Source organism: Macrosteles quadrilineatus, unplaced genomic scaffold (genome assembly GCF_028750875.1).
Source record: "Macrosteles quadrilineatus isolate MER2022 unplaced genomic scaffold, UCM_ALF_1.0 Scaffold_4__1_contigs__length_99947679, whole genome shotgun sequence".
NCBI classification, from domain to species: Eukaryota; Metazoa; Arthropoda; class Insecta; order Hemiptera; family Cicadellidae; genus Macrosteles; species Macrosteles quadrilineatus.
The window spans coordinates 40,415,469-40,442,856 of NW_026542597.1; the positions used below are offsets into that span (position 1 = coordinate 40,415,469).

Genomic DNA, 27,388 nt, shown 5'->3' on the forward strand with positions numbered 1-27,388 from the left:
AGTGAGGGAAAACTGTTATCTTCCAGATGTTTATTCTCGAGTTAAGAAGTGTGTATTGTTGTAGATATATGTTTTATTAAAAAAAAAATTTTCCAATAAGACTGAACCTGATGGCCGATTATTTTCTGTCTAACATTAATTAATCTGACCTAATAAACTATGTTTTATTTATATACTAGCTGCTGCACCCGTGCTTTGCAATGGAGAGGTCACTGAAGAGAAAATATTGACGTTTAAAAATGTTAGGCTATATATAAAATAGTTACACATCCACCCTTGATTTCAGGAACAAAATTTCATTGGACCTCTTAGTTTGAAAAAATATCTTTCTTTCAAGCTAGGGTAACTTATAAGGCTTACTAGTAAAAATTATACGAGACACTGATGCATGTATGCAAATACTGTAACATACGATTTAATATTGAAATGATACGCTTACTTAAACGTTTACTTAGTAAAAAAAAACTTACATATTAAATGTTGATATGTAAAAAATAATTGCACAACATAGAGAAAAAAAGAAGGAAAAAATCCTGTCAAATGTACACAAAAAGGTAGCTTAATATTACCAGTAATGATATGGCAAGTTTGGTTGCTATATCTCTTTTCGTTTAAAGGTTTTAAAGTCGTCCTAAGACTCAATTGTCACCCTGTATTACACTATTTTTAATGTACCGTTATTAAAAGCCTTATAGGTACTTAGGTGGAAATAACCCCACGATTAACCATTCAAAAACACATAATTTATTGAAATCACTCGATGGTTGTTAGAAGGGCTGTAAAAGTCACAAAAACTACCAGCTTAACAAATAAGTCTTAAAAATATTGTGTTGTGTTAACAAAGCATCCACAGACAACCTATGATATATTATCTGATGAAATGTTATTTCGAAGTATCGTATCTAAAATCGTTTTCACTCGACAAAATATCGATTTATGTATTGAATACAAATATTATAAGCAATTGGGTGGTTTAATTTTGTAAATTAATTTTTTTTAAATTAAATTTAAATTAAATTCATTATCATAGACTAAACTGATCTAAACCAACCTAATGTAAGCCTATACCAGTGATCAACTAAGACCAACCCGCACATGGGGAACTGCACCCAAAAATAACACTCCAAATTACCTGCGTTGCTTAGGAGAATACCAGAAAATACAAATAATTTTCGATTAAATTATAGGTTAAATAACATTTGCCCTTTATGTCTGATGATGATTGGAGTGTCCAATAAAAATCGATTACCACTTACCATCTTTTATGTATATTTACCGTTATTGTGAGTTAACAGTATAAGTGTACAGTAAAAATATATTTTAAGTATTATTAACCGTATTTTTTTGAGCGGAGCGAAGCGAAGCTCTTATACTACACTCCTGCTTTTGTTTTACAAATACTCCTCCTGAACGGCTGAAGCGATCTGCACCAAATTTAGCACAATCATAGTAACCAACCATGGGAAGGTATAAATCTGTAATGGTACAAATCGGACCACAGGGCTTTTCCCTACGTGAATTTAAAATTTTGGAAATTTTACATGGGCCTTATGGGTTAATTGGTTGCCATGACATTATTTGCGAGATAATAAAAAGGTAAACAAGAGTCGCAACATATGTTAGTCAACGAGTCATCTAAATAGTACATTACAAATACCGTACAGAGAAAAAGGGAATAACGATCGGATTAGTATCATTGAGCATAATTTATTACAAAATGAATAACCAATAATAATTAGTGTTGCCGCAATAAGGCTGATGCACCATTAACTTAATCGAAATAGCCATTCCATTTACGTGAACCAAATATATAGGCCTACAATTGAATTTGTTTACTGCAAGTAGAAAATCCATTGACGTAAACCAGACGTACCATTGACTTATAGCAGTGGATATAGCAGTTAGGCACTTCATTTATGTGAATCAAATGAACCATTGCTTTGGATCCTGCAAGTAGTCAATTAATTCATTTACGTGAACCAAAATGCCATTGAGTTTGGATTCTGCAAATATACATTCCATTTAAGTAAACCTGAAGTAAGCCTACCATTGGCTTTGGATACTGCAAACAGGCATCTTATTTGTGTGAACCAAATCGACCATTGACTTTGGATACTGCAAGTAGATTTCTTATTTATGTGAAGCAGGTGTGTATCATTGATTAATGATACTGGAAGAAAACAATTTACGTGAACCAAATGTACAATTGGATTTTTTTAGCTAGAAGCAGTTAAGGTGTGGTGGAATATCTTTGAAGATGAACCTATTTTGCTGTAGTGCGATAATGTGTTCATATGTGTCAAATTTTGAGGTTACATCAAAACAAACAAACTGGCATGTTGTCAATTAGGCATAGGGGCCGTGTTGTATTACTTTTGAAATAAATGCCCAATTAATATAAAATGAATTAATTTAGTATATTTCATTGTCTAATTTATTAGAAAACTTTTAGTATTTAGGCTACTGCATTTTATAAACAAAACTCGAATCTTGCTTCCTTGGCCTATCGTATAATGTTATCCTGTTTAAGTACATGGTGAACTTTTCTGTCTGCATTAATGCATTAGGTATCATCAATACTACAATTAGCTGTTAATTAAAATTTAAATGTGTCAAAACGTTTGTCTTTAATGGTTTATCTTGTCATCTCAAGAATTTTCAAAGCAACCATCACTTATAATTTGGAGACAAAAATTAAATAACAACCTTATAATTGATTTGGAATTAGGAATCACGTCTCTATTTCACAGTATATATTCTCTAAATTGCCAAATAATTTTATACAAGTAGGCTAGAGTAAGTTTAACGTATATTTAACTATCGTCAATTCCAATATGCTAGTTTGTTTGTTTTGATTTAACCTCAAAATTTGACACATATGAACACATGATCGCACTACAGCAACATAGGTTCATCTTCAAAGATATTCCACCACACCTTAACTAGCTAAAAAAATCCAACTGTACTATTAAGTTTAGATACTGCAAGTACACAATTCGTTTACGTGAACCAGACCTCTCATTGACTTTAGAACCTGTAAATATACATTCCACTTAAGTGAACTACGCGTATCATTGACTTTGGATGCTGCAAATAGGCATTTTATTTATGCGAACCAAATTACATATGTAGTAGACATTTAATATACGAGAACCAGATGAAACATAGACTTTGGTTCCTGAAAGTAGACAATTCATTTACGTGAACCAGACTTATAATTGGATTTGAATACTGCAAATAGTCATTCCATTTATGTAAATCAAATAGATTATTGACATTGGATACTGCAAGTATTTAATCTCATTTACGAGAAACAGATGTGCCGTTGACTTTAGAAAAGTATTGGATTAATATACTAGCTCCGCTCAATAATGCAAGCAGACAACAGCATTGTACACCTAGTTATTTAATTTCCATAGATTTAATAACACGTACAATGCTGATCAGGAAATTATTTAGCCTATTAAACAATCTAAAATCTAGATTGAAATAATAAAATATTATTTTATCAATTTAAATGAGTCGTTTACCCAGAAATTTTAACATTTTCGTTTTATGTGTTCAGCTAAGTCGATTTACGATTCACTGAAGAAACTTTGCAAATCAGTTTCTGAGTCGATTGATTGTTCAGTTATTACTTTATCACTTTCACGTAAGACGACGCTGTAGACTGATTAGAAGAGTAAAATAAAGTAGTTAAATAGATATTTATATTCTAAAACTATCGTAGTTAGTTTAGTTTCTATTTCCTGTACTGTCCTATTATCATCACAATTTCTCTGTTTTGCTTGTTAGCAATTTTTGTTGTTAATATTGTTCCACGTTCTATTCTTATTCTCCACAACCGTCTGTAACTACATTGTTATTGTTTTCCTCTTAAATAATTGCTTTTAATTTATTCATAGTTTAATTATTGTTATTTACCAAGTTTTTTGTTAACTGTTGATATGTCTAGCTTTGTTTTTATTAATTGTTATCTCTCATTAATGTTATACTATGTTCTACTTCATTGTATCATTGCGTGTTACTTTTTGTAATTTCATGTATGTACTGTCAATTTGCCCTTGGGAATAAATAAATATCCTTTTCTGGCTTCAAGCCTCAAATGTGGAATTGGGAAATGGTTTGAAGAAATTATATGTACTTAGAGTTTGCCTGTTATATTCAAATCACTGTTACAGTATAGTTAATAAACATAGTCAGAGCTTCAAGTTGGAAGGGAAGTGCCGTCATTGATAAAAGACAAAGTTATTTATATTGTGTATGTGTAAGATTATGATACTTTAAACATAGTTATGGTCCCTGACATATTCCATTATACTCTAGAGAATCGCGGTAGTTAATACTAATTTAAAGGCTAATATTACTAAAATATTAAATTTTTGAGAGTTAGATATCAAAACGGAGCTTTATTCTGTTTTCTTCCATCCGAATAAACTATATTTATATATCTATATATATAAAATACGTGAAGCCGTTTTTTGTTAACGCAACTCCTACCTTATTTGTAGACCAATTTTAACGTTTAAAGTGTCAAAAGATTCGTCTCAATATGTAGTTTTGCAATAAGGTTTTAGAATTTTAAAATTCCTATTCTTTAGGGCGTGAGACCTTCTCAAAGGTCAGGTTTTACCCATAAGAAATACATAGAACAAATTTAAAAACAAGAAAACAGCTGTTTATAAAAAGAAACTCATTACCTTTTTGAGAGTAAATTGTAATGTTTGTAATATTCAGTAGGTTAAGACCAAGTTAAACAGTTAATCTTAAACAGTTAGTTTTGTTGGAAGAACAGAAAATGCCTCAAGTTCAAAGAAGAAATATTGAAAACGGTAGGAGGAGACAATTAATAAGAGGAATAATAAGATATCTTATGCGTATGAGGAAAGTAGAAAAAGAGAGGTCTGGTCTAACAGATACCCATCCAGATACACATTCACTTGATGAGATGAATAATATTTGCCAGTTCTGCAGCCAACTTACTTTGGAATTGAAAAAATAATCGAAGCACATAGTGTTGTCACGGTGGTTAAGTAAACTTGCCTAATGTCAGATCAAACGAATGCATATGCGAGAAATGTTTACTTCTGACACTGACAGATCGAGATATCTCAAAACAGTTAGTACAAACTATATTAATGCCTTGACTATGATAAGTTCAAGTAGTAAGATTATACCAAAGGCTGACCTTATGTTTTTATTGTAAACTTTTGTATTGCTCGCTCTATTTCAATCGAGAAAAAACGCAAATGGATTGTTTACTTCTAGGTTATGTTGCCAGTTGCTCTGACAAACTTATACAAAGTTTTTTGACTGAATTCACCAACACAATCCAGACATTTCAAGTCAAAAATAAGAAGTTTCAAAAACTCATTTACTATTGAAATTTTTAGTGGCAATATTAGACCTAACATAAGTGAAGGAATTAGTGTTTGTGTATTTAACGATCAAGTAGTTACGGTCAAGTTTATTTTTATGATTCAGGAGAGTCAAATAATATACGATGTTCAAAAAGAGAAAATGAAAATTGCTATCCAAATCTTATAGCTACAAGAGTTATCCAACCTATTTCGACAAATGAATCCATACTTTCAAACTTTGGGATAGGTATTAAGTTCTCTTAATACCTAACTCTGGAGTTTCTGGAGTTAGTTCTCTGGAGTTTCTACTCCACTGAACAACGTAAGAATTTTCTGATGCGGGGCATACACTGTGACTGACAAACAACGCGTTAAAATACGTTATACAACTTTCAATGGTGTTGCTGCCTTAGCCTATTCAAAGCAGATTATGGATGTCCAGTTGGTAACCCAGAGTTTTTGGGTAAAAAATGGAGCACATGAAATGGTTGTTATCACCCAACTTTTCAGGATTCTCCACGGAAAAAATTTGTTTGCATTTAAGCATACATTTTCCTCGGCGTTATGTTTCATACTATGCGGCTCATTGAGCCGCACGGGTTCTCTAGTATATATATATTTGTCTATATTTGATCTTGTTGCTCTGCTGTATGGAATTGTTTGAAAAATTGCTTTTCCTTTTAATGCATGTTTGAACAAATAATTTTCAAAGTTGGCTTAGCTATCGGTGCAGATATTTATTGTTCATCTACCGGTATTCTATGTTGATGTTTATTAATAATATATTTGTTGTTTATTTATTGAATGTTACTATTTGTATATGTATTTGCTTTTTTTATGGAATTGTATTTTGAAAATGTATTTATTTGATGTATTGTTTGAGGGAAAAATCAATAAAGAATTAATTGATGATGAATTGTTTGAATGAAAATTCCTCCGTGGTTAAATGGCATGAAATTATTAATTCAAGTTTCCTAGTGTAGAATTACTACTTAATGACTCAATATTGTGTCTTCTAGGTTTTCAGTTGGCTCCCCTAATTACGATAAACAAACTAACGTAACCACTTGGTTTTTACTTAAGTTTCATGAAAATCTATTAGCTCACGTAAAAACATTGTGCAAAAATGTTAACAAAAATTCAATTGCAGCAAAAACAGCCGTTTTAAATACATGCATTGCGGGTCTAAAATCAGGCCTTTTTCTCCCTAGGGTTGCTGTTGTTAACTCACTTGTAAATTTCGATTGTATCTCATTTATCGAAAGTATGTATCGATTGCTTTAATCAGTTGTAGTTTATTGTTGAGTTCTTGTCAATAGTTCGACACATCGATAGTACCTTTATAGTACCTACAACAGCACAACCGTTAACACAATCGTAATAGACGAAATAATTGAATCACTTGTTAAACAGCTGCTAGTTTGCATTAGCAAAATTGAAAACAAGTTGGAAATTGTTTTGAGACCTCATCTTTACATGAAATGTAAAGTTTTGCGAGAGTTGTTTTCTAGTTTTGTTTGCTAAATAATGTTGCAAAATGACGAAAGATATAGCTCATCACACAAGAAAAAAGGGTCTTAAAAAAAGAGAGTATTTTGAAAAGAGTCACTTTACGCCCTAGTGATGAAATTACTATTGTTACTTTGGCCCACATATTTTTAGTTCCAATACAAAAACAGATACGAAAGTAGGGGCACAATCGGACAGGGATGAAGACGAATGAAGAAGTAATTGTGATTTACTGAAGATTTGAAGGACGAGTAGAATGTTAATGTGGCTAGGTTGCGTCGCCAGAACATCCGACTGTGAACAGGGAAGGGAAGAAATTCTTCCGAAAATCAATGAATTTTGTGAAATATTTTTTACTTTACTCACGGCCAATTTTCAGAGCCAGAGAAAGGTTTGAAACAGTTGTGTTATATGACCACCTCTATGTTTTCTAAATTGAAATGTTATAACAAATTTTGTTTAGTATTAGGTTAGGTATGATCATAATTATGCCTACGCGTGTTTTTGATGCTATACGGCAATGATGAGAAACTATACGGTGAGTGCTTTGTTATATATGTCATGGTTGTAAAATTATAGTGTCATCAAAAGTTTAAAAATTAAGGTTTCATCCTCTCAAAACTTTTCATCACTTTCAAAATTTTAACATATGCACTGTGAATAAAACAAAAGGTAATCAGTAAAAGTGCTGCATTCCGAAGTGCCAATACGTCTGCAAAGATGCATAAATGCAACAGTGGCTTCACATTAGTTACTGATATCTTTTGGATTTTTTAAATATTTACAATCCAAGTGAATGATACAACTCTGTTATACTGGATTACCAATTGTTGGTATACCTACATTTCAGGGTGTCAGCTGCAGTCAAAAACGTACCCTAAAGCTCAAACAAAATGTACAAAATTAGCAGTACTTTAAAACATGTGTAAATTTATTAAAGATTGACAACCACAATAATTCTTCACCGGTCTTCCTTTTTCCCGTTCCAATTATAAATTCTCAATAAAAAGAACACAAGGTAGTGTAAAAACACCAAAACTTTGACTTAGATGATCTTTAAATTATACTTGGTTTACAATATTTAAACGGTTTGGGGGTAAGTTCCCTCACCATTTCTTTGTACATACTTAATGAATGTTGCTTAATCAGCTGTTGAGCTATTATTTTAAAGGTAAGAATAGAGTGAAGTGAACGAAGTAATGAAAACGGCGTTAGTATCTTCTTATACCTTAATTGCACCATATGTTTTATCTATGGTTTTTATCTATGGTTGCACTAATAAAATATTTTCGGCCAAATTGTTATGTTAATAATGTTCATGGACTTTAACTTTTAAAGGAAAACGATAACGTAATTAGATGTTCACACATAGACCTACACGGATTCTAAAATGCGTAACTGTAAAATTCAGAAACACTCGCATAGCTTTTGGCCAAACAGCGTAGTCGTAGGTGGGACGACCTAGACGCTCTGAGATGCTAATAAAGGGGCTCTGTGTGCTGATACACAACTGTTCTAGATTGTGCCGTGATGAAGCTATTGATGACGCTGATGACAGGAGCGTCAATAGTCAATAACTCGTTAGAGGCCATCTAGCCATCTATTAATTTGACCATGGTTATATGGTTAAATATACCAAAACCACAATAGGCCCGTACAAATAAGGAAATAGTTATTTGTGTGTGCGAAGTGGCACTTTGCTGCACATAAGAGATATGTTTACGCACGACCCTAGGCAAGTGTGGACAGTTTCTTGAGTGCAGCAAAGACAGTTTGCACTCGCGTTACAGATTATATCTTTCCTACAGTTACTATAGAGCATATAATAAGTTTTTCAAACACTATACAACACGTTTTTAGGTTAGGTTAAATGCAAGAAGTGTTGAATGAAATGGGAAACGCTGCACGAGATGATCGTAGTCATAGTATCTTAAAGTGTTGTCAACTTATTTTCAAGCGTACACGTATTACGTGCCTAATAAAAGCACGCTGTTTCGTGTTGTTTCGTTTGAATACTGGAGTGCGGCTAAAGTAAGTAAATGCAGCAATCAGCAACTTTCTGTACGGTGCATCTGTGCAAGGAAGCCCACTTTGTCCGATGACTGTAGGTAAAATTAATTATCTACCCTATCTGCCAATGTTATAACGCCTCAGAGACGGGTTCAGTTTAAACAGTGCGTTTTTCTGAACACTCCGATAACGTCACAAAAAATACGTTAAATAGACATGCGTTGTTCGATAAAGAAAACAGAAGTGAGCTTGACTTTTATTAAAGTCATATTGTTTATGGTTATAATGCACTAAATTAAATTACATTCTCGTAGAGGGTTTTGTGAAATAGATATAGGAAAGGGATAGTTCCTGTCACCTATAATACCTCATTTATTTTCCTGTTAATTAATTTTGTAGGATTCACTTACTTTTATTGATAGAACCAACGAACTTTACTTCACCTATACATAAAGCAGATATATAGTTTTTTATTTGTATCTCAAACTTCCGTAGAGTCCATGGGGTCAAAACATTGAATGTAGCCATACAACATCCCAAGCCATTTTTAAGTAATCCCAGGCCTCCAGAACGTAACATCAGTTGGACCAGTCTGGACTAGTCGCGCTCCCTTTTAGTTTCTCTCCCTATACATAATGCAGTATACGGCATGGACAAAAGTATCGTAGTAATAATTTACGAGTTTGATTTTTGGATGAAAATATCCATTTCAGGTCCTCCTGGACCCAACAAAGTGGTTTTCGAAGCTATATCTGTGTGTGTGTCTGTATTTGAGTGGATGTGTACATAGCTACAGACTACACCTGTGGTCCAATTTTAATGACATTCTGTATGCGAGTACTAATTCATGGTATACTTCCATATATACTCAATTAGTACCCCAAACATACATCTATACCATGGTATACTCCATGGTATACCATCCATAGTATACTTCAGGCATTCTGGTATTTTTTTTAATACTTATTTTGAATGGTGATTTTCCCATAAAACCCATAAAATAACAGAAACTCCTATTTTCACCTATATAAATTTTGATAAAAAATGTGTACATTGTGGTACAGTGATGGTTGTAATGATACAACCCCAAATTTATGTAATCATTACAGTCCAAAAGCTAGACTCCCACCACTCGCTTACCCATTAGGGCCTGCAATTATTGTTGTTGACAATTGGAGAAATTATATGTAGGCCTAGTTTGCTGAGGGCGTTTTTACTTACTGATTCTTGTATAAAGGTTAGGGTAAAAATACCAATAATTAAACCCCAAACTAGCCTATGTTTTTGCACAGTAAGTTTCACTCTCAAAGTACATTAAAAACCATCGGAATGCCAAATTGATAGTTCATTTATTTGAGCCAAGGAATGTTTGATTACTTTATTGTAACTCCCACAAAAGCATAACCTATATCACAAAGAACCTGAAATAAAATTTAAAATAATTGTATTGTGTATTGTTATCAATATAAATATAATACGCTTGCTTAACGAATTCCAATAAATGACAAATACATAGCAAGATTTTAGGCCTTTTCATTTTTTTTTTCAAAGTGAACATAAGCTTGTCTATAAAAAACAAACAGCATGCCTGGTAAAACAAATGGTTGCGTTCCTGATAATTTTCTATTACAAACCAATTTTACAGTTGGAATTAAAATTAATTTTTAACCTATTATTTAATGTGAGTAAAAAAACATTCAACGCAAAATATTTCAAAATGTTAGGTACTTTCCTGTTAAAGGGAACATTCATTATTATCGATGATTTGTTCTGTCGATATATCGATATTAACAAATTGAAACATATCAGCTGACAACTACGATAAATATTGTTCAGTATCAACAAACAATAATGAAATGAAACTGTTATAAAAAATAACCTAACATAACTAACCAAACTTGCTGTGTAACATTTAAAAATTCCGTGTTTAACTTGCCTTTTCTGTTATCAAACGGAATTTTTAAATGGTTCAGCGAGTTTGGTTGGTTATGTTAGGTTAGCTTAGAACGGTTTCATTTCTTAATCCATATAATAGACTATTTTAGCCTAAACAAGATCAGTTGTCAATGTGTAATGGATCGGAAAACAAAAGTATCGATATATCGAAAACATCATCGATAATAATGAATGTCCCCTTTAACAGGAAAGTACCATATGGGTAACAAAGAAAAGGGTAAATAATCAATTTAAAATTATTTTGTAAATTGAGTTACTTTTGTGGGAACTACATCAATACACAAATGTTAATTTTACAACATAACCTGTTTAAGCATAATGGGTTTATAAATTTACTTTATTTACTCACGCTTGTTGGTGACTCGATTTAGGTCTTTTGTCAAACAATATAAAACTCCTTATCAATTGGTAACAGTCGTAAACAACTACCTTATAAAAAGGTTACACATGCCATTCACAAATAACTTTTCTTACCAAACAAAAAACATAGTTTTAGCCTATATAAAGTAATATCTCGTACATATCGACTCTAATATTCTAATTTATTCTAATATTTAGGTTAAGTCGGACAACACGTTAAACTACTAATTAACATTTGTGGTTTAAGGTCAGCAACATTTAATCACATAGCAATCATATTACCTAATTAATTCCTACCAAATTTCTGGAGTACAATGTGTCGGCAATATCGTAGTCAACAAGTATTTAATGAACAATGGAATTCGCTTGAGCAATTTTTTGATATCAATCAGGTTATGAAAGAAATTACTTTACTACAGTAAACGATTGAAAAAAGAATTATTTTACTTCTTTATTTGAATTGTCAAAGTTTGAAACACTATGTTGAATAAACGAGAGCCTCATTATCGTGTATAAAACAATATAAATCTTTCACATTTCGCCCCTACGGTTCCAGTCCCACACTCTAACACAGATAACAGTAAACAAATTCTGTATTGGTATAAATGATGGTCTGGCTAAGCCTGAAATAGATGGATCGTTTATATACGCAATGTGGATCTGTTTTATATTTTTTATTTAAAAATTTTAAATACATTTTTGAATAGGTTTTTAAGAAAAATATTTCATTGCAAATTATTAAAAAATTACATTCACCAAAATTAATGAAATATCATGTATAGCGATTTAGACATTACAAAATGTGCTTATGTTCTTATAAGAATATTTCAAAACGAGATTCGTACACTTAAAAACTATCATCAAACTTTTGAATTTCTAGCTTTAAAATTGCACCCCAGTCGATATTTAAACGGTAAATGCTATAAACACAAAGTAGAAACACAACAATATTTTAAACCATCATAGAAGATGTGAACTACCTAATTGTTACAAATGATGAACTTTAATTTAAAGAGTAAAAAAACTAATGCAAGTAATTATTCAATCATTTACACTCCAAAAACAGCAATATTTACACAAATTGAAAAAAAAAACTCATATAAAATATGCAAAAAGTCGTATAAAAAATCTGGTCAAATTATTTCTGGTAAGATTCTTATCAAAGATTTTCTATTTTATCATGATAAAAACAAATAAATGACGATTAAAAGTATCAAATTAAAATTTACCATAAATACGTAAGTACTCACTGAAGAATTAATAGGAGAGGTATGACCAAGAACAAGTGATGAACAAAATGACAGGTGACTTCTGATGGTCGACTTCTACTTGTGGTGGTAACACTGGGTGACGTCATTCATTGTTGGCAGCAGTGGCTTCTGCTGTAAACTATAGAGGCTACTTCGGTCAGGTGATTTATTAGTTTAGAACAAATCATAAGACATTTTAGCCTCACGATGAGTATGTGAAGTAAGAAGTAGATAAGTTAAAATTATACAATATCTACAACAATTTTGTGTGTTAATGGTAAAAAAAATGAATACACACAACTTTCGACAAACTGTTCTTTTTCCAAGAACATGAATAACCTAAATTTGTAATATTGGATTTTATTATGAATAGTAACCCATTTTGTAGAACAATAGAGGTTGAGAAACTAATATTTATACTTGAATTTGATTTGAATTATTTGAATTTTGATTATGGAGCAACAAATTTGACCTTACACAAATATAAAAAAAAAACACAATTAAGTGTGAAATTTTGCCTAAGTTAAATAATTACATTAAAATCCAATTCAAACATTTTTGTACTCCTCTATAAATTTGATTGTACATAATGAGTAAACATATTATGTGATGTAACCAATGTGAAATGCATTGCTATTAAATAATAAAATAATCTGACCCGTCAAAACATAGTTTCTGGTTGCAGTGTTTAACGATGTTTGATTTTAAATAGTTATAAAACCTAGTCTAATAAACTAACCCAATATTGCCATAATGAATGGTTTATAATACATATAAACTACATACTAACAAGCATTTCTGCCATCCAAAATTAATTTGTAGACATCTAAGTTTACTTGAATGTAAATATTATTCTATCCAATGTAAAGAAAAAAAATATTTTTTACCATATTTAGCAATTTAAAGTTACTGTAAGTATCAACACATAAAATGCCAAAGAACGCTTACAGATCAAAACTAGTTGAGACGGGGACACCACCTAGGTGTGTATTTTTACCCAAATATGAGTGTAAAATGGGGTGAGATGAACTGTATAGCTTTGTTACTGACTAAGATCTGATGTTTCATCAGTCAGGGTAATTTATTTAGCCTAACGATCAGAGGGATAGCTGGGTCCAGTTTTGAACCATAAAAAACTCTTAACCTTTCTCAATGTTGAACCGGTGACCTTTTCATTTTAGACGAGCACTTACTGAGCTACCAAACCAGTTATGCCCCTGTCACCATTGAATATACACAGAATAGACTTCCCACGGAATATACAAATTTGAAGCCAAGAATATAGATAAAGTTCAGGGCCAACTCGCCAGAGGGCACTAGTGTATTAGGCTAAATCATTGACTTAAATATTAAATGAATCAATTTAGTGTCATAGCGAACAGCCGGTTGATTTTTCACTTAACACATAATATTGTCGTTAGTTCGTAGAACATCTCAACAGATGGCACAAGGTGTTTTGGCTTCAAATGTTTACATTATATGGGAGGTCTATTCTGTGTTTAGTCAGTGCTGTCACCAACAACACAGGATCTACCAACTTTACAAAAATTTCATGAACAGATTTTCTTCTGTATGCAAATTAGTCGTTCTTTTACTAAATAAATAAGCTAAAGAACAATGAATAGTAGCAAACATTAAATTAGTTTTTCAAGTCCTCATATATACAATTGCATATTGTCTAGGAAATTAAAATAAAGCTAGAAGAAGAACAAAGATAGCTGCCTGGCTAGTGGATGCATTAGGTCAGTGGCCTGGAGTCATATAGAGTATTGAATTACATGAATAGTCATGAAGGTTTAACATAATTTCACTGACCGGCTCACATACACAGCCTCTACAATACAACTGTTAACTCTCAATGATTTCTACTCACACCGCCATGTATTGGGTTTATTTTAAAGAAATGTATGTATTCTCCCGCTAACGATAAGCTGATAAGTTAAAATATCCCTCGATATACCACAAAGCTAGGGAAAAAATTATCTGAAAATTTGAAACAGTGCTGCAAATTTAAGTAATACGATGTAAATATGGTAAGTAAATTGTATTGCTCACTTACTAAAAAAAATATTTTAAATAACTGGTAACAGAAAATCTAATTGATACAAGCTGATGCATTCTCGCCTTTAAAAGTTAAAAATATATATTATTCAGTATTTACCGTAGTACGAAATCATTACCTCCCACTGGGATTTCAACTAAGCTCTGATTAAACTGAAGCAACTAACTCATCATCATGTCTGATACAAATTTCAACTGATTTTGAAATATTTAATATGATAGGACGCTGAGATAGTCATCGCATACATTTATAGTTTTTAATCATAACATATTACATTAAGCTATAACATTATCACATTTAAAATATACGGAATCCAAAATGTGAATTAATCAATGATCAAAAATACAATTAATACAACGATTAATTAAAAATCAATTTTTAACATGGCCCCGAACCATCCTTCTCCGTGGGGATTTCAGAAAGTTAATATGGTTCAATTAAATGGGTCGGACGCGGTTCATAAAAGAATGATATTAAAATTTTGGACTTGACATGAACAAAGGGTTGTGGCCTGTTGCTTCAGCACAAAACGAGGAACAGGGAATGAGTTTTATACTAAAGAATTAGAGGAAATATGTTAAATAAGGATATAGGATTATTATAATTTACTGGAATGAATCAATCCTAGAAATTTACACTCATTGCCAGGGAATATAATCCAGAACCATCTGATTCGCAACAAATATATTTGCTCCTAAGTAGACAACCTAAAATTTTGAATACTTGGTTTGACATCTTTGAAAAATATCCGGTTATCAAAACTTAAAATTATTAGAAATTCTGTTATGACCCAATAATACCATACCTCAAGGAATATGCTAGTAGAAACATTGTTAGATATCAAAAGTTCTTTGAAGACTTATCCAGAGCGATAATTTTTTTTAATTTCTTAATAGTTACAATAACGTAGAATTTGGGATGAATATTATACAACTTCTTGTGATCCAACAGCTTGCACCAAACATAAAATCTACAGATAAAGTTTGTTTTGTTGATAATTTAAATTAAGTTATGAACATACAAAGACATTTTATAGTATAAGCTTTTAATGATTATGCATTTTTCCCAATGCGTGCAACGTATTTTTGATCAAATTTCCTTCTACTCTATGTATAACTCACTGGCAACATTTTACGAAATGAGAAAAAAGTAGTTTGCGTATATCTTGTGCTAAGTTAGTACCTAATAAATCAATTTGTTTCCCTTGTTTAAAACGTATTGCACACTCAGAAATTTTCTTACTCTCACTTTATATGACCTAGCTATAAATTTCCACTTATAAGTTAAATTTAACAAAGTGTTTATATTTAAGTAGAACTGATATTCTAGTTCTAAAAGTGTTTACAATTTTTACCCACATGAATGTATTTAATTATTTATAATTTCACTTATAAAATATTTGAATAAAATTTTTTGTGTAATCGACACCTTACAAGTCGAATTTTTATATAGTTTTGTTTTATTTTATCCATAGTTTTGATATAAGAATTGTATAACGTTCATTCGGTAAGGTATTTTTTGCATTTTACTTAATTCGAAAAATATATTTTAAAAACATTTACAGAAGATATGTTTATTAAATAAAATCTAAGAACATCGCAGGGAGAATATGATTCTTATGAAGACCATGTAGATTTTTTATTTTGGTAGTTTTTACTGTGTAAGTAATGCGAGTTTATTTAGGCCTATAATTATTTTCAATGACTTGAGACGACAGGGTCGTGCACAAAATGTTGTGCAAATAGCACCATTACGTGAGCATGATTAAATATTATTATATCATTGGTTTTTTTACATATTTTACACTGATTTTCTAATCTCATGGAAATTATACGTATGTAGAACTATGATTATTTTTTAACGGCCACTAAGACACTAAAAATGCTCGGTTCCCTAGTACTATATTTAAAAAACTACAGAATATAGGTTTATTAAATAACAACTAAGAACATCATAGTGGGTATACGATTACTTATGAAGACCATTTCGATTACTCTATAAAGATTTATCATAAAGGTTTATGGTAAGAAAACCTCGGTACATTTTCAAATACCTTATCACATATTGCACTCGTCAACATAAACTCAAGTTCCACATGTTCTCATATACATCAGCTTAGTCTGTATCTCACTCAGGGTTGGCTGCAGAAGATCGTCACAACACTTCCTGAACTCTTCTAAATTTCCAAGAGGAACAAATTTTAGGCAGTTGCTGAAAACGAGTTCAACTCTTGCAGTAAACTCACCAACCAACGGGGAAAACTCGTTGGAGCAGTTAGTTTTGTGAGCGAGTTTTGCGTTTTCCACCATAACGTAGAACTCATTGATCTTCTTCGTCGCGTCCAAGTTGGTTTTCACTTCTGCTACTTGCTGGGCCCACTCTGCCTCGCTTGGGAGTGGTTTTGAGGTGTTATTGTTTTTGTTTTCCTGGAGAAAAAGTATTTTCAAAACTCCTAACGAAACATTATAATACATATAATTATATTATATAACGTAATGATAGGAAGTTAATATTGAAAATTGGTTAATTATCATGGAGTCAGCAGACGTTACCTTGCTTATATGTCTGAAAGTTTATATAACTTGATTCCCAGCAAAATATGCACTTCACATTAATATTTATTAATGGCTATTTGGACATAGATTTGTATATGGTTTTCTTGTATGAAACTATATTGTCTAACTACTGTGTTAATCTAAGATTTTTACAAACTAAAGGAAAATTTGATTTGAATTATTATTTAGTTGCTTTTTAGTAGTATAGTTATAATTTTTAGAGTACAACAAAGATATTTCCCTAATAATAGAACGTGATATAGTTGGCTACTCCGCTTTTGTGTTGCATACATAAAATACGCTAAACGTCTTTTAACGTCTTGTAAATATTGTTGTTTGATTACAGGTCTAAGCTCCCTAAACATTTAAACACATTTGTGAGATTAAATTCTTTACCATAAAAGATAAAAGCAAGAACGAAGTTTCTCGACTTAAACCATCCCAGGCACAGACAATTAATTCAACGAGCAAAACTCTCATTGTAACAACTAGTGTAGTCTTTTAGGACACGAGAAAATAATCAGACATACACATAAAACATACTGGAAGGCGATAAAATTATATAACTGACCTTCCCACTCAAGCAGTCCCGAAGATAGTTGATTTCTTGGACAAGAATTCCTAAATCACTGTTAGCATTTTCCTCCATACTTTTATGTAGGGAATGTAAGTTCTTGGATGCGTTCGAAGAACGAAGTTTCCAGCGATGAGTGATTTGGTTCATATTCTCGTAGCTGTTCAAAATAAAAATACAACTTCTGATGAATATGTTCCAAAAGGCAACGGGATCATGCTGCAAACTCAAACAGAATAAGAAGAAGGCCGACTTTGATAAAAAAACAAGACTCGATATAGCAAAATTCATTTGTTAACTAATTAACGGTAATTTTAAATTGTTTTTAAAATTTCATATATTCAAGCTAAAATATTTACTAGATGTATAAGACTTGTCTAATTTTTGTTGCTGTGCTTATACATTTTTGGAGAGTGGGGTTTGAAAAATAATTGCGCAACCGATTCATTGAAAACGGTTGTTCGTTATTGTTATCATTATTATCATAATTAGCTAATTATTAGTATCTTTTTCATTATTAGTTATTAATATGTCAACGGTTTTCGTTTTTACACTGAAGAATAATGCTCACTTTCTTGTACTGTTGTAGACACAATCAGGATTTTCTCGCTGAACTTTCTGTACATGATCTTGGTGGAGTAGAATAGCTCTTCGGTATAGATTCACTCTCCACAACAACTCTTGATCAGTCCACTGCGACCGGTCGTTCTCCATTGAGAGTACCTGAAAACATTCAATAAGTAAATCATTGAAGTTACTACTGGAAAAATGTTATAGGCATCTGTTGAAGGTTCGCTCTCTGTAAAAAAACAAGCCTTAACCTTACTTCTTAACCCATAGTTTAGACTAGCTGTTTGCCCGTTCTACGTACGGGAATCTTGTGGTAAGTTAAAACCTTATATTCAGAACAGGAGTTGGTTTGCATATTTAGTGTGCACTAGCTGTGTACCCGTTCTACGCACGGGGATCTTATAATATTCAGTTGAAACCTTCTTATATAACGAACAGCAGTTGGTTTGCATATTTTAAGATATGCTGGCCAAACTATTATACATAGCTTCATTTTATGTTGTTTTTTGTTGTTCCGGATCGGTATGACAATCAATAAAAGGTTAAATTACCTCTGTGTCTGCCGGTCGATCCTATAACGGTAGGCTTACTTTTATTTTTACTATCTGATCTCGTTTGCATGGCTCAATCACGTCCTGGTTGAAGTTCGTTCGCTACGCTCACTCACCTGTATGTTGGAGCTCGTTCGCTGCGCTCACTTTCCTTCAGGTTAGCTCGTTCGCTACGCTCACTTGCCTTCAGGTTAGCTCGTTCGCTACGCTCACTCGCCTCCAGGTTGCAAATTAGCTGTAGTCATAAATGTAAAAGAAATAATAGTGCTAGTGCTGCACCCTGTTGGTAATCCTTGTAACTTTAATGCTATTGAACATCACAGAACAGAACCAACTTGTTTAATTGAAACAGCTGTTAAGATTCAATAATTTCATTTCTCATAAGGTTAACATGGGCTTCCAGAAATTCCACGTCAAAAATCGACAAAAACTTGATTTTCAAGGGTTTACTGTTAAATATCTAACTGTCTCATATTCGATGAAATACGTCTAAAACCATCTCATATATGTATAGTATTTGGAAAATAAGTTTCAGGCGGGACAGTGCTATAGTTATTGAGGAGTAGTTGTAATAAAGTGCGTATTTTAGCGTTACCAAGAGAATGACAGATAGACAGACAGACAGACAGACAGACAGACAGACAGAAATTGAGATAAGGTTTGATTCGGTTTCTCTGACCTATGAAATGTAAAAATAACCAAAAAGTTCATTATTCTAAGCAATGTACAGACAAAACTCTAATTTTATTTATATAGATTTTTCCAGATATGATGGCAAAACTATAATTGTTTAGGAATACATATAGGTAAAAACCTTCTCAAATACAATATCTGACAGTTTCAAAGCCAAAACGAATGCTTCGCAATTAAATGTCACCCGATCGTGTTAGTCCATATTTGATATCTAATGATGAAAGGAATTGCTTTACAGTATAGATCTATGAGGCATAGCCCTAAGGTAGGCCTGTAATTGAAAGCTACTTTTCACACTGGTTAAAAGTAGTTAAAACACTACCTCAACCTCACTACTGCACACTTTATTCGGGTTGAAATTTCTATTAACAATGGTGCTCTCGTCTTTTCCACGAAAAATAATGACATTAATGCGTTACCAATAATAGACATACACACACAAATACAGAATTGAGTCCACACAACATTTTGGAGTCCAGACAGAAAACGCTAAAAATTATACAGTAAGACATCAATTAAATTTAATAAGCAATAAGGTGCAGTGTTTATAAATAAATAGTGAAGATAGTGATGTGTTTGTATGTAAAAATTATTCTTACTGCTACCAACGTTTACATTTGAGAAAATAACTGTAGTACTTACGACTAATTCAAACTGTCCTTCTAATCAAACTGTATTATAGGTGTTAATCTGTTTGCAAATATATAAATAAATAAATACACAGGCCACAAAACATGGAACATGTAACGTTAACAACGTAAAGCTTTGAAAAATCACTATGGTTTGCTAAAAAAAACTTTCACTTGATGTGGTGCAGTACCGAAGTTATTAATCTCCTTTGGTTTAAATTTTTTTTTTTAGTTTTAGAAAATCAAAGTTATTTCCCATTAATAGCATTATTTGTAAGCAGCTTTTAATGTTAACATATTAATGACAGTTTGACGAAACCGCCTTTATCCAAACAAAGGTTTCTTATTTAAAAGATTACGTAATCTCTAAACAATAATCGGTACATATATCTAGCAAACATTCGGAGGAAATGTGAAGAAAAACGCACAAATCTGGGGTTTTGCACGTTTGTAGTTTTATTTCATAAGTAGGAAAAGTACCGATATCGTTGTCGAAATTTATGCCTAAGTAAGTAGAAACCAAAAGTGACACATAGGAAAAGCGAGTTTAGCTACATCTGTTAAGTTAAACCTCTGTTACGGTACGATCACAGCGAAATCAGAAAGATCTTCCAAGATCGCAGCAACATCCACGATCACCCACTGACTGCAGTTGTGATTTTTTACTTTGCACTTAACACAACTGTCCTTGAAGCGCCGTCAATGAGTGGAAACCTTTGTAAGCTACGGTATTGGTGACGATGATTAAAAAAATGTAAGTTTCCTTGCACTAATACAACACTGATTCATGGTATTTTCCCCGGTTATCAAAACTCAAGAACAATCGTTGCACTTGCGATTAATTAAAGCTGATAAGTAAGGCACAACGTTTTTAATCTCACTTGGTTTGGATGTGCTGACAAAACTTGATCGGAAATGGTTGCGGTATTTGTAAACAACTTTGAATGTAAACATGTCAGTGACAGCTAGAAGTGAGAACTAATCCAAACAGCTGATCGTTATTTCATCAAATGTAATAGTAAACATTGGGAGACAATTTGAAAAAATCAATCAAAATTGGGTTTTTGGTGGTTTGTTATTTTGTTTTCAAAGAAGCGAGGCCATGTTTTTATAGCCAAAGACACTCTCACCAATCCAGTAAATACAGAAAAATGATTAGAACCTTGATCGGTACTCTAGTTTTCTAGGAGTAGGCCGCGTAAAATGACATTTTGGCGTTACAGACGCAGTCACAGAATGGACAAACAGACAAACAAACAGACATACAGACAGTAATTGAGATAAGACTCGTTTCGGCTTTCTTAGGCTATGAAACGTAAAAATAACCAAAAAATGCATGATTCTAAGCAATGTACAGACAAAACTGTAATTTTATTTATATTTTTATTTATATAGATTCCCATGTTAACCTTGAGTATTCATAATTAAAAGGAATTAAAGAATCTTAACAGCCGTTTCTACTAAACAAGTTGATTTTATGATGTTCAATGCCAATTAAAAAGTTACAAGGTTTACTAGCAGGGTGCAGCACTATTAATTGTTTAGTTTAAATATATGACAACAACTACTGTAATTTGAACTAAGGAGTAACAAAAAACAGTGATGCTGTGAAACACAATGAACACTGTCAAAGTAGGAATTTTTACAATTATAATAATGTTTTAACTTAATTAATAATTTGTGGCACTGTGCGAATATGGTGTTTTTATTTTTCAAGTGCATATAATTCATCAAATTATTGACTTTTTTCAAAATGTGTATAAAAATGTATTGTGTTGGTATGTTTGTTTCCCCCCAAAAAATAATGTCTAAGAAATGTAGTAGACAGTTAATCCTTTTATTTACGACAGTTTTTAAACGTACCTTTAAAATTAAGTTCTTAGAATTTAAACAATTCACTTAACGATTTCATTGTTTACTGGACTGTTTTGTTTGGACCAATGAGTTTCAAGGATTGACAGAAAAGAAGTAAAACTGTAATGCTTTGAACATCATCTTATCAGCTGTAATGACCGATTTAACTGATTATACTGTACAATGAGTGAGTGGTTGGGATGGGACAATGAGTCGTTGCATCACAATCAGTGGCAATGAAAGGTTGGCAATCAAAAGTAGCAACCGTAAACATAACCTCACTTAGTCGTTAATCACTTAGTCGTAGTGATTGTTAGTAAAAACTGTCGTAGGTAGGAAAGTTTGGAATTGTAAGTTTGTAAAAAGTTTAAAGTTTCAACAAGTGGTAGCTCCACTGTGTGTTGTGACTAGTGAATAAATCCTTCCGCCACAAATCCTACCACGGATTTTCATGATGCGGAAGGATTCTTTTATAATTCAATGATACTTTAAAGTTTGTTATCATGATCAACAAAGTAATTTAAAACATTAGAGGCAATAGGTAAACCATGACTGTCTCTTTTTGTAAAATATTTTTAAGTTATGTGGATGCTAGTATTTTTGTGAGATACAAATCAGGAATACTAAGTTTAACTGTTGTGCTTAAAATACGCTAATTTATTCTTCCTAATAATAACATAAGAGTTAACGAACTATGTTTAGAACTATGAAAACAATAATAAATCAAAATATTAACTACCTGAAATGTGTTATCTTAGTTAACAATAGTTAGAACTAGTCACATTTTATACTTATATACATCTTATATAAAATCGTTACGTTCCAACTGCAATTTTTTGACCTGTGAACCTTTTTTTTACTATACAATTGAATACTTGTGGTATTGTAACTTTACTTTATTGAGTACTGGTATTGTAAAAAATATGTAATTTGTGTAAAATATGTAATTTGACTTACGTGCACGACGCAATTAAGAGCACAGCACAACAACACGCGCCTCAGTGACTCCTCCATGGCTGACTATGCTCCTTATCAGACACGGTTGTGAAATCTTCACGCTTTTGCAACAGATAACACATCCGTAAACCGTTTATCAGCTAAAGTTGTTGAACTAATCTAGTTGTTTGTAAGTGTTAACGGCGTATAGGATATATTGTAGCATAAGATTTGGGGGAAACGTTTTGATGAAGGAAAATTCGGGAAACTCCTTCATTGTGATTTATTTTGTTTAACTGGTTACATATAATAAATTAGTACCTGGGACGCAACCATTTTGGTATAATGTATTTCCATTGTATACCTATATCGAGTAATAATCAGTGTTAGTTAATCTTTGCTCTGTAGTAACAACTGATGCTTTTCCATTTGTACTGTATTTTGTAATTTGCTAGTATACTGATCATATGACAGTAACAAGGCTATCATCTCATCCAAACAACACTCTACCTTTACTGATCTTCGTCTTATAAATAATCCCTTGATCTTAAATACGCACCTAGAGTGCTAAGCACCGTGTTAATCCATTCTAATGGACATTTTTATTGGGCTGAAAATAAAAAGGGGGAGTCTTCTATATACATGTTATATTGTGTGGTCAGAACAAAAGCTTTGGTTTCACGTCAGTGGATGGCTTGAATGGATACAATCAAAATAAAACAAAACATGTTTACAAATAGGTACCTAGGTACAAATAGGTAAAAGAGTATTCAAGATGTTACATTTAGTCATCAAAACAAATATCTTATCACAATGATTTGTTTATATCCAATTTATTTCTACCACATTCATTTCTAAAACACTTTGACCCAAGTAGTTTGATGACAAACATAAAAAATGCAAACGTGTTACATAATAAAAGAATCAATGTATTTATAAACTAAACAACTCATTCCACAGAGGTGAATCTGTTAGCGTGCAAAGGGGAAGTCTTACAAAATGATAAACACTAGTTTGCGTAAATCTTCAAGCAAGTACTGTATAGATCAATTTATGCTCCATATTTCTAAATGAAACTCACAACGTATTATGAAATTGCTTCTCTTTTGTGTATTCTTCCTTGAAGCTCTTTACATAGTACAAAGTAGATGCACATTTAGTTCTATTGGTTTACCTATTTATTTTATTTAGTAGACATTTAACTGAGTACGTGATGGTGTCATTTTTGCAAATAGCGTATTTTATAAATTATGTGTCCTATATGTTGTACAAAATTAAATAAAACTGTTGAATAGGAGTTTTGACGTTATAACACAATACAATGATGTAAGCGTGTAAGCATGTAAATGTTGTAGGCGTATAAACGTCTATATAGATAAAGAATTGAATCATTTGTGGCATCTATAAACTCTTCTATTTCACCTCTTCTTTTGATCATCGCATATGTGTCAAAGTCATGTATCTCCAGGTCGACAGGGAAATTCAATACGTCGCTGAAATATAAACAAAACATTTCCCCACAGAGTCCGCACTAGCAATGCTTTGTGAATGCACTCGCACCTTAATAACTGATCAGCTCAATATACACTCAACACAAACCATCTCACATCTATACTTATAAAAGGCAAAGCCCTCACTGACTGACTCACTCACTCATCACTAATTCTCCCACTTCCCATTTACCTAGGAGGCTGAAATTCGGTACACCGATTCTTTGGGCATTAAATAGGAAACACAAGTAGTTTTTATTCTGATCGGGCTTTCAGTCTCCGCCCCAGTGGCCCTGGAGTTTCCCATGTTAACCTTATGATTTTTCATATTTAACAGGAATAATTAATGAATCTTAACAGCTGTTTCAATTATACAAGTTGGTTCTGTTCTATGATGTTCAATAGCATTAAAGTTACAAGGATAACCAACAGGGTGCAGCACTATTTTTTCAATTTATGACAACAGCTAATTTGCAACCAAAAGGTGAGTAAGCGTAGCGAACGAACTTCAACCTAGAGGTGAGTTAGCAAAGCGAACGAGCTAACCTGAAGGCAAGTGAGCGTAGCGAACGAACTTCAACCAGGACGTGATGGAGCCATGCGAACGAGCTCATCTTGAAAATTAAGAAGTTAAACGTGGCAAAGCCCGCGGGTACAGCTAGTAACTACATATGTTTCACTTTATCTACACAACGCATAGTTTGGACACATACTGCGTCTTCGGTCATAAGTGTTAAAGAAAATATACACAGCAAGTGTTTTTTCCTTCCACCATGGGGATACATGGTAAATTTGTAGGTGATATAAACAAACTTGAACTATAATTAAATTTATTATATCCTGTATATTATACAATCAGCTGATCAATAAAATTTTCTTTGTTTATTATGAATGCAAAACAAACAAAACAAGTTCAGTTTCGAGTTAATACATCTTTACATCATGAACCTTGTTAAACTTGTGAATTAAGTTGGTGTTTAATAAACAATAATGGTGACGACTCAAAGAAAAATAAATCAAGCATTACTGTTATATCAACAAGAGAAATTTAGTTAGGAAAAGGAACAAAAGATTCGTCCCCCTCTTCAAAAGTTGGAACCTTATGATGAAGGTAATGAAACATTTACAACATACTTACTTTGAGTTAAACAGGTAGCTTGACCAGTTCATTATACGATTTGGAATTTGGTTAGTCTGGGGTACATAAATCATTTAAGGGTTGACAATTCTTTGGATTAAGGAAGCTAATTAACACCTGCACGCGTGTTTTGTCATCATCCTCCCCCAAAACCATTCAATTCAAGATAATTAGTGAGTCTGTTGTGATATAGAAAATCCAAGATGGCCGGCAGTTCTGCTGACTCTTAAAGCTGTTTACATAATAACTGTCGTTATCTAACTCGCCTCCAGGTTTAAGTTCGTTCGCTACGCTCACTCACCTTTTGGTTGCAAATTAGCTGTTGTCATAAATTTAAAAAAAATTAATAGTGCTGCACCATGTTGGTAAACCTATTAACTTTTTAATGCTATTGAACATCACAGAATCAAATCTTTTAGTTGATCACCAGTTAAGATTCTTTAATTCCATTTAAATATGAGTACCCATAAGGTTAACATGGGAAACTCCAGAGCCACTGGGGTGGAGCTCTTTTGATAGATATGCACCAAACTTCACACAAACCATCCTTGAATAATGCCTGAAAGTTTTATTAAAATCTGTCTAGCGGTTTAGGAATCCATAAAGGACAAACAAACATACATTGGATTTTATATATATAGGTCACTCAACACAACTCAACACGCTTAATCACTTCTTAATACTCATGACCAGACAGCCGCATAACCTAACCCAATAATTTAATCCTTTTTAACCTGGAAATATTACTAGGATTTATTTTTTTGAGAGATCCAAACGTAACGCGATGTGTAAATTCAACATCCCATTTTGGACGTGGAAATCATACCCGGAACAATATCGTTATCACCCCTCAACGCAACATAAATACTAATACAGCCTACACGGGGTTGGCCTATATCTTAGCGTCAGCGAACATGAGGGAATAATCAGCTATGACTCTACAAATATACAATATATAATATTAGTAGGATTTAGGCAGTTATATTTTTTCCATGCAAATCATATAGAAAGCAAAGCAAAATTATATATACTTCTACATTTAAATCCTCCTCATGGATCGGATGAATACAATTTTAAATTATTTTATATCCGGTAACTTTTAAGTGTTTTATTGTCCAATGATAATTTTGTTAAGTTCCCATCTCTTGTTGTTTGACTTGAAATCTATATCGACATAACATTTCCACATTAGATAGGTAAACTAATGTTTAACCTTTTAGCATCATAACTAAATAGTAAAGCGGGCATTGTAAAATGTAGTGATCACTACGTATAGACAGTAGCAGAGTAGCTATTTTCAGATGTTATGAAAGAAAAAATATTTTTTCCCAAACTAAAATGAATAATTTAAAGCATCTCTTCTTTACCATTTGTTTTATAATTTAAATCAGCTGTTTTTCCATTTCAACAATACAGATATAAACAGAAATAGGCTTAAGCTTGCTTTTCTGGGTTTTAGAATGGTTTTAGCTTCTAGTGCGTTATTGCACAGCAAAACTAAACCGGAACTTCTAATTTGTATGTTGTTATGTAGGTTTGTTATACCCAATTGCTTTTGTTTTTACCATAGAATAGTTTTAATTATAAATTAGGCCTATAATATATATATATTTGTTTACTGAGTTTTATGTGATTATTTTTTTGCGTGTTTATGAAAAGTAAACTCTACTCTTGGGAGTCCAACTACTTCAAAATTAGTAGTGTTGACCACGTATGGATCGTAAACATAAACCAACAATAACAAACATACAAACATAAACATACACCATACATATTATGTCACCGGTCCGAATGTAAACATAATTGAATTTTTTTATGGAACTGTCAGAAAATGTCCAACCCATAATATGTTAATACTATTTTGTTATCCTATACTTGTTAGGAGGCCACT

General features: G+C 32.3%; 2 protein-coding genes across 2 annotated transcripts in view; both read right to left on the reverse strand.

Moving 5' to 3' along the window:
* The window catches only part of LOC128993280 (acyl-CoA synthetase short-chain family member 3, mitochondrial), a 78,140-nt gene extending 65,630 nt beyond the window's left edge, over positions 1–12,510 (reverse strand). Inside the window, exon 1 of the mRNA XM_054417071.1 lies at positions 12,446–12,510. The gene's annotated coding sequence lies outside the window, so the exon portion shown is untranslated. The remainder of the gene's footprint in view (positions 1–12,445) is intronic.
* A 1,632-nt stretch (positions 12,511–14,142) lies between these two features.
* On the reverse strand, positions 14,143–22,962 carry LOC128992866 (uncharacterized). The gene is made up of 5 exons (XM_054416609.1): positions 22,891–22,962; positions 18,208–18,359; positions 17,606–17,796; positions 16,757–16,959; positions 14,143–14,196 (listed from the first exon to the last, which is right to left on the reverse strand). The coding sequence occupies exons 1-5, from the start codon at positions 22,945–22,947 to the stop codon at positions 14,143–14,145; spliced, it is 657 nt and encodes a 218-aa protein (XP_054272584.1). The 5' UTR covers positions 22,948–22,962.
* Between the last annotated feature and the right edge of the window lie 4,426 nt (positions 22,963–27,388).

Bases quoted from the DNA above. Each gene is read 5' to 3' on its own strand.
- LOC128992866 (XM_054416609.1), bottom strand. From the start codon at position 22,947: ATGGAGGAGTCACTGAGGCGCGTGTTGTTGTGCTGTGCTCTTAATTGC. The intron at 18,360-22,890 runs GTAAGTCAAATT...GAATGTTTTCAG, and splicing joins CTCTTAATTGCGTCGTGCAC to GTACTCTCAATGGAGAACGA. The intron at 14,197-16,756 runs GTTGGTGAGTTT...ATATGACTCCAG, and splicing joins CCAACGAGTTTTCCCCGTTG to GCCACTGACCTAATGCATCC.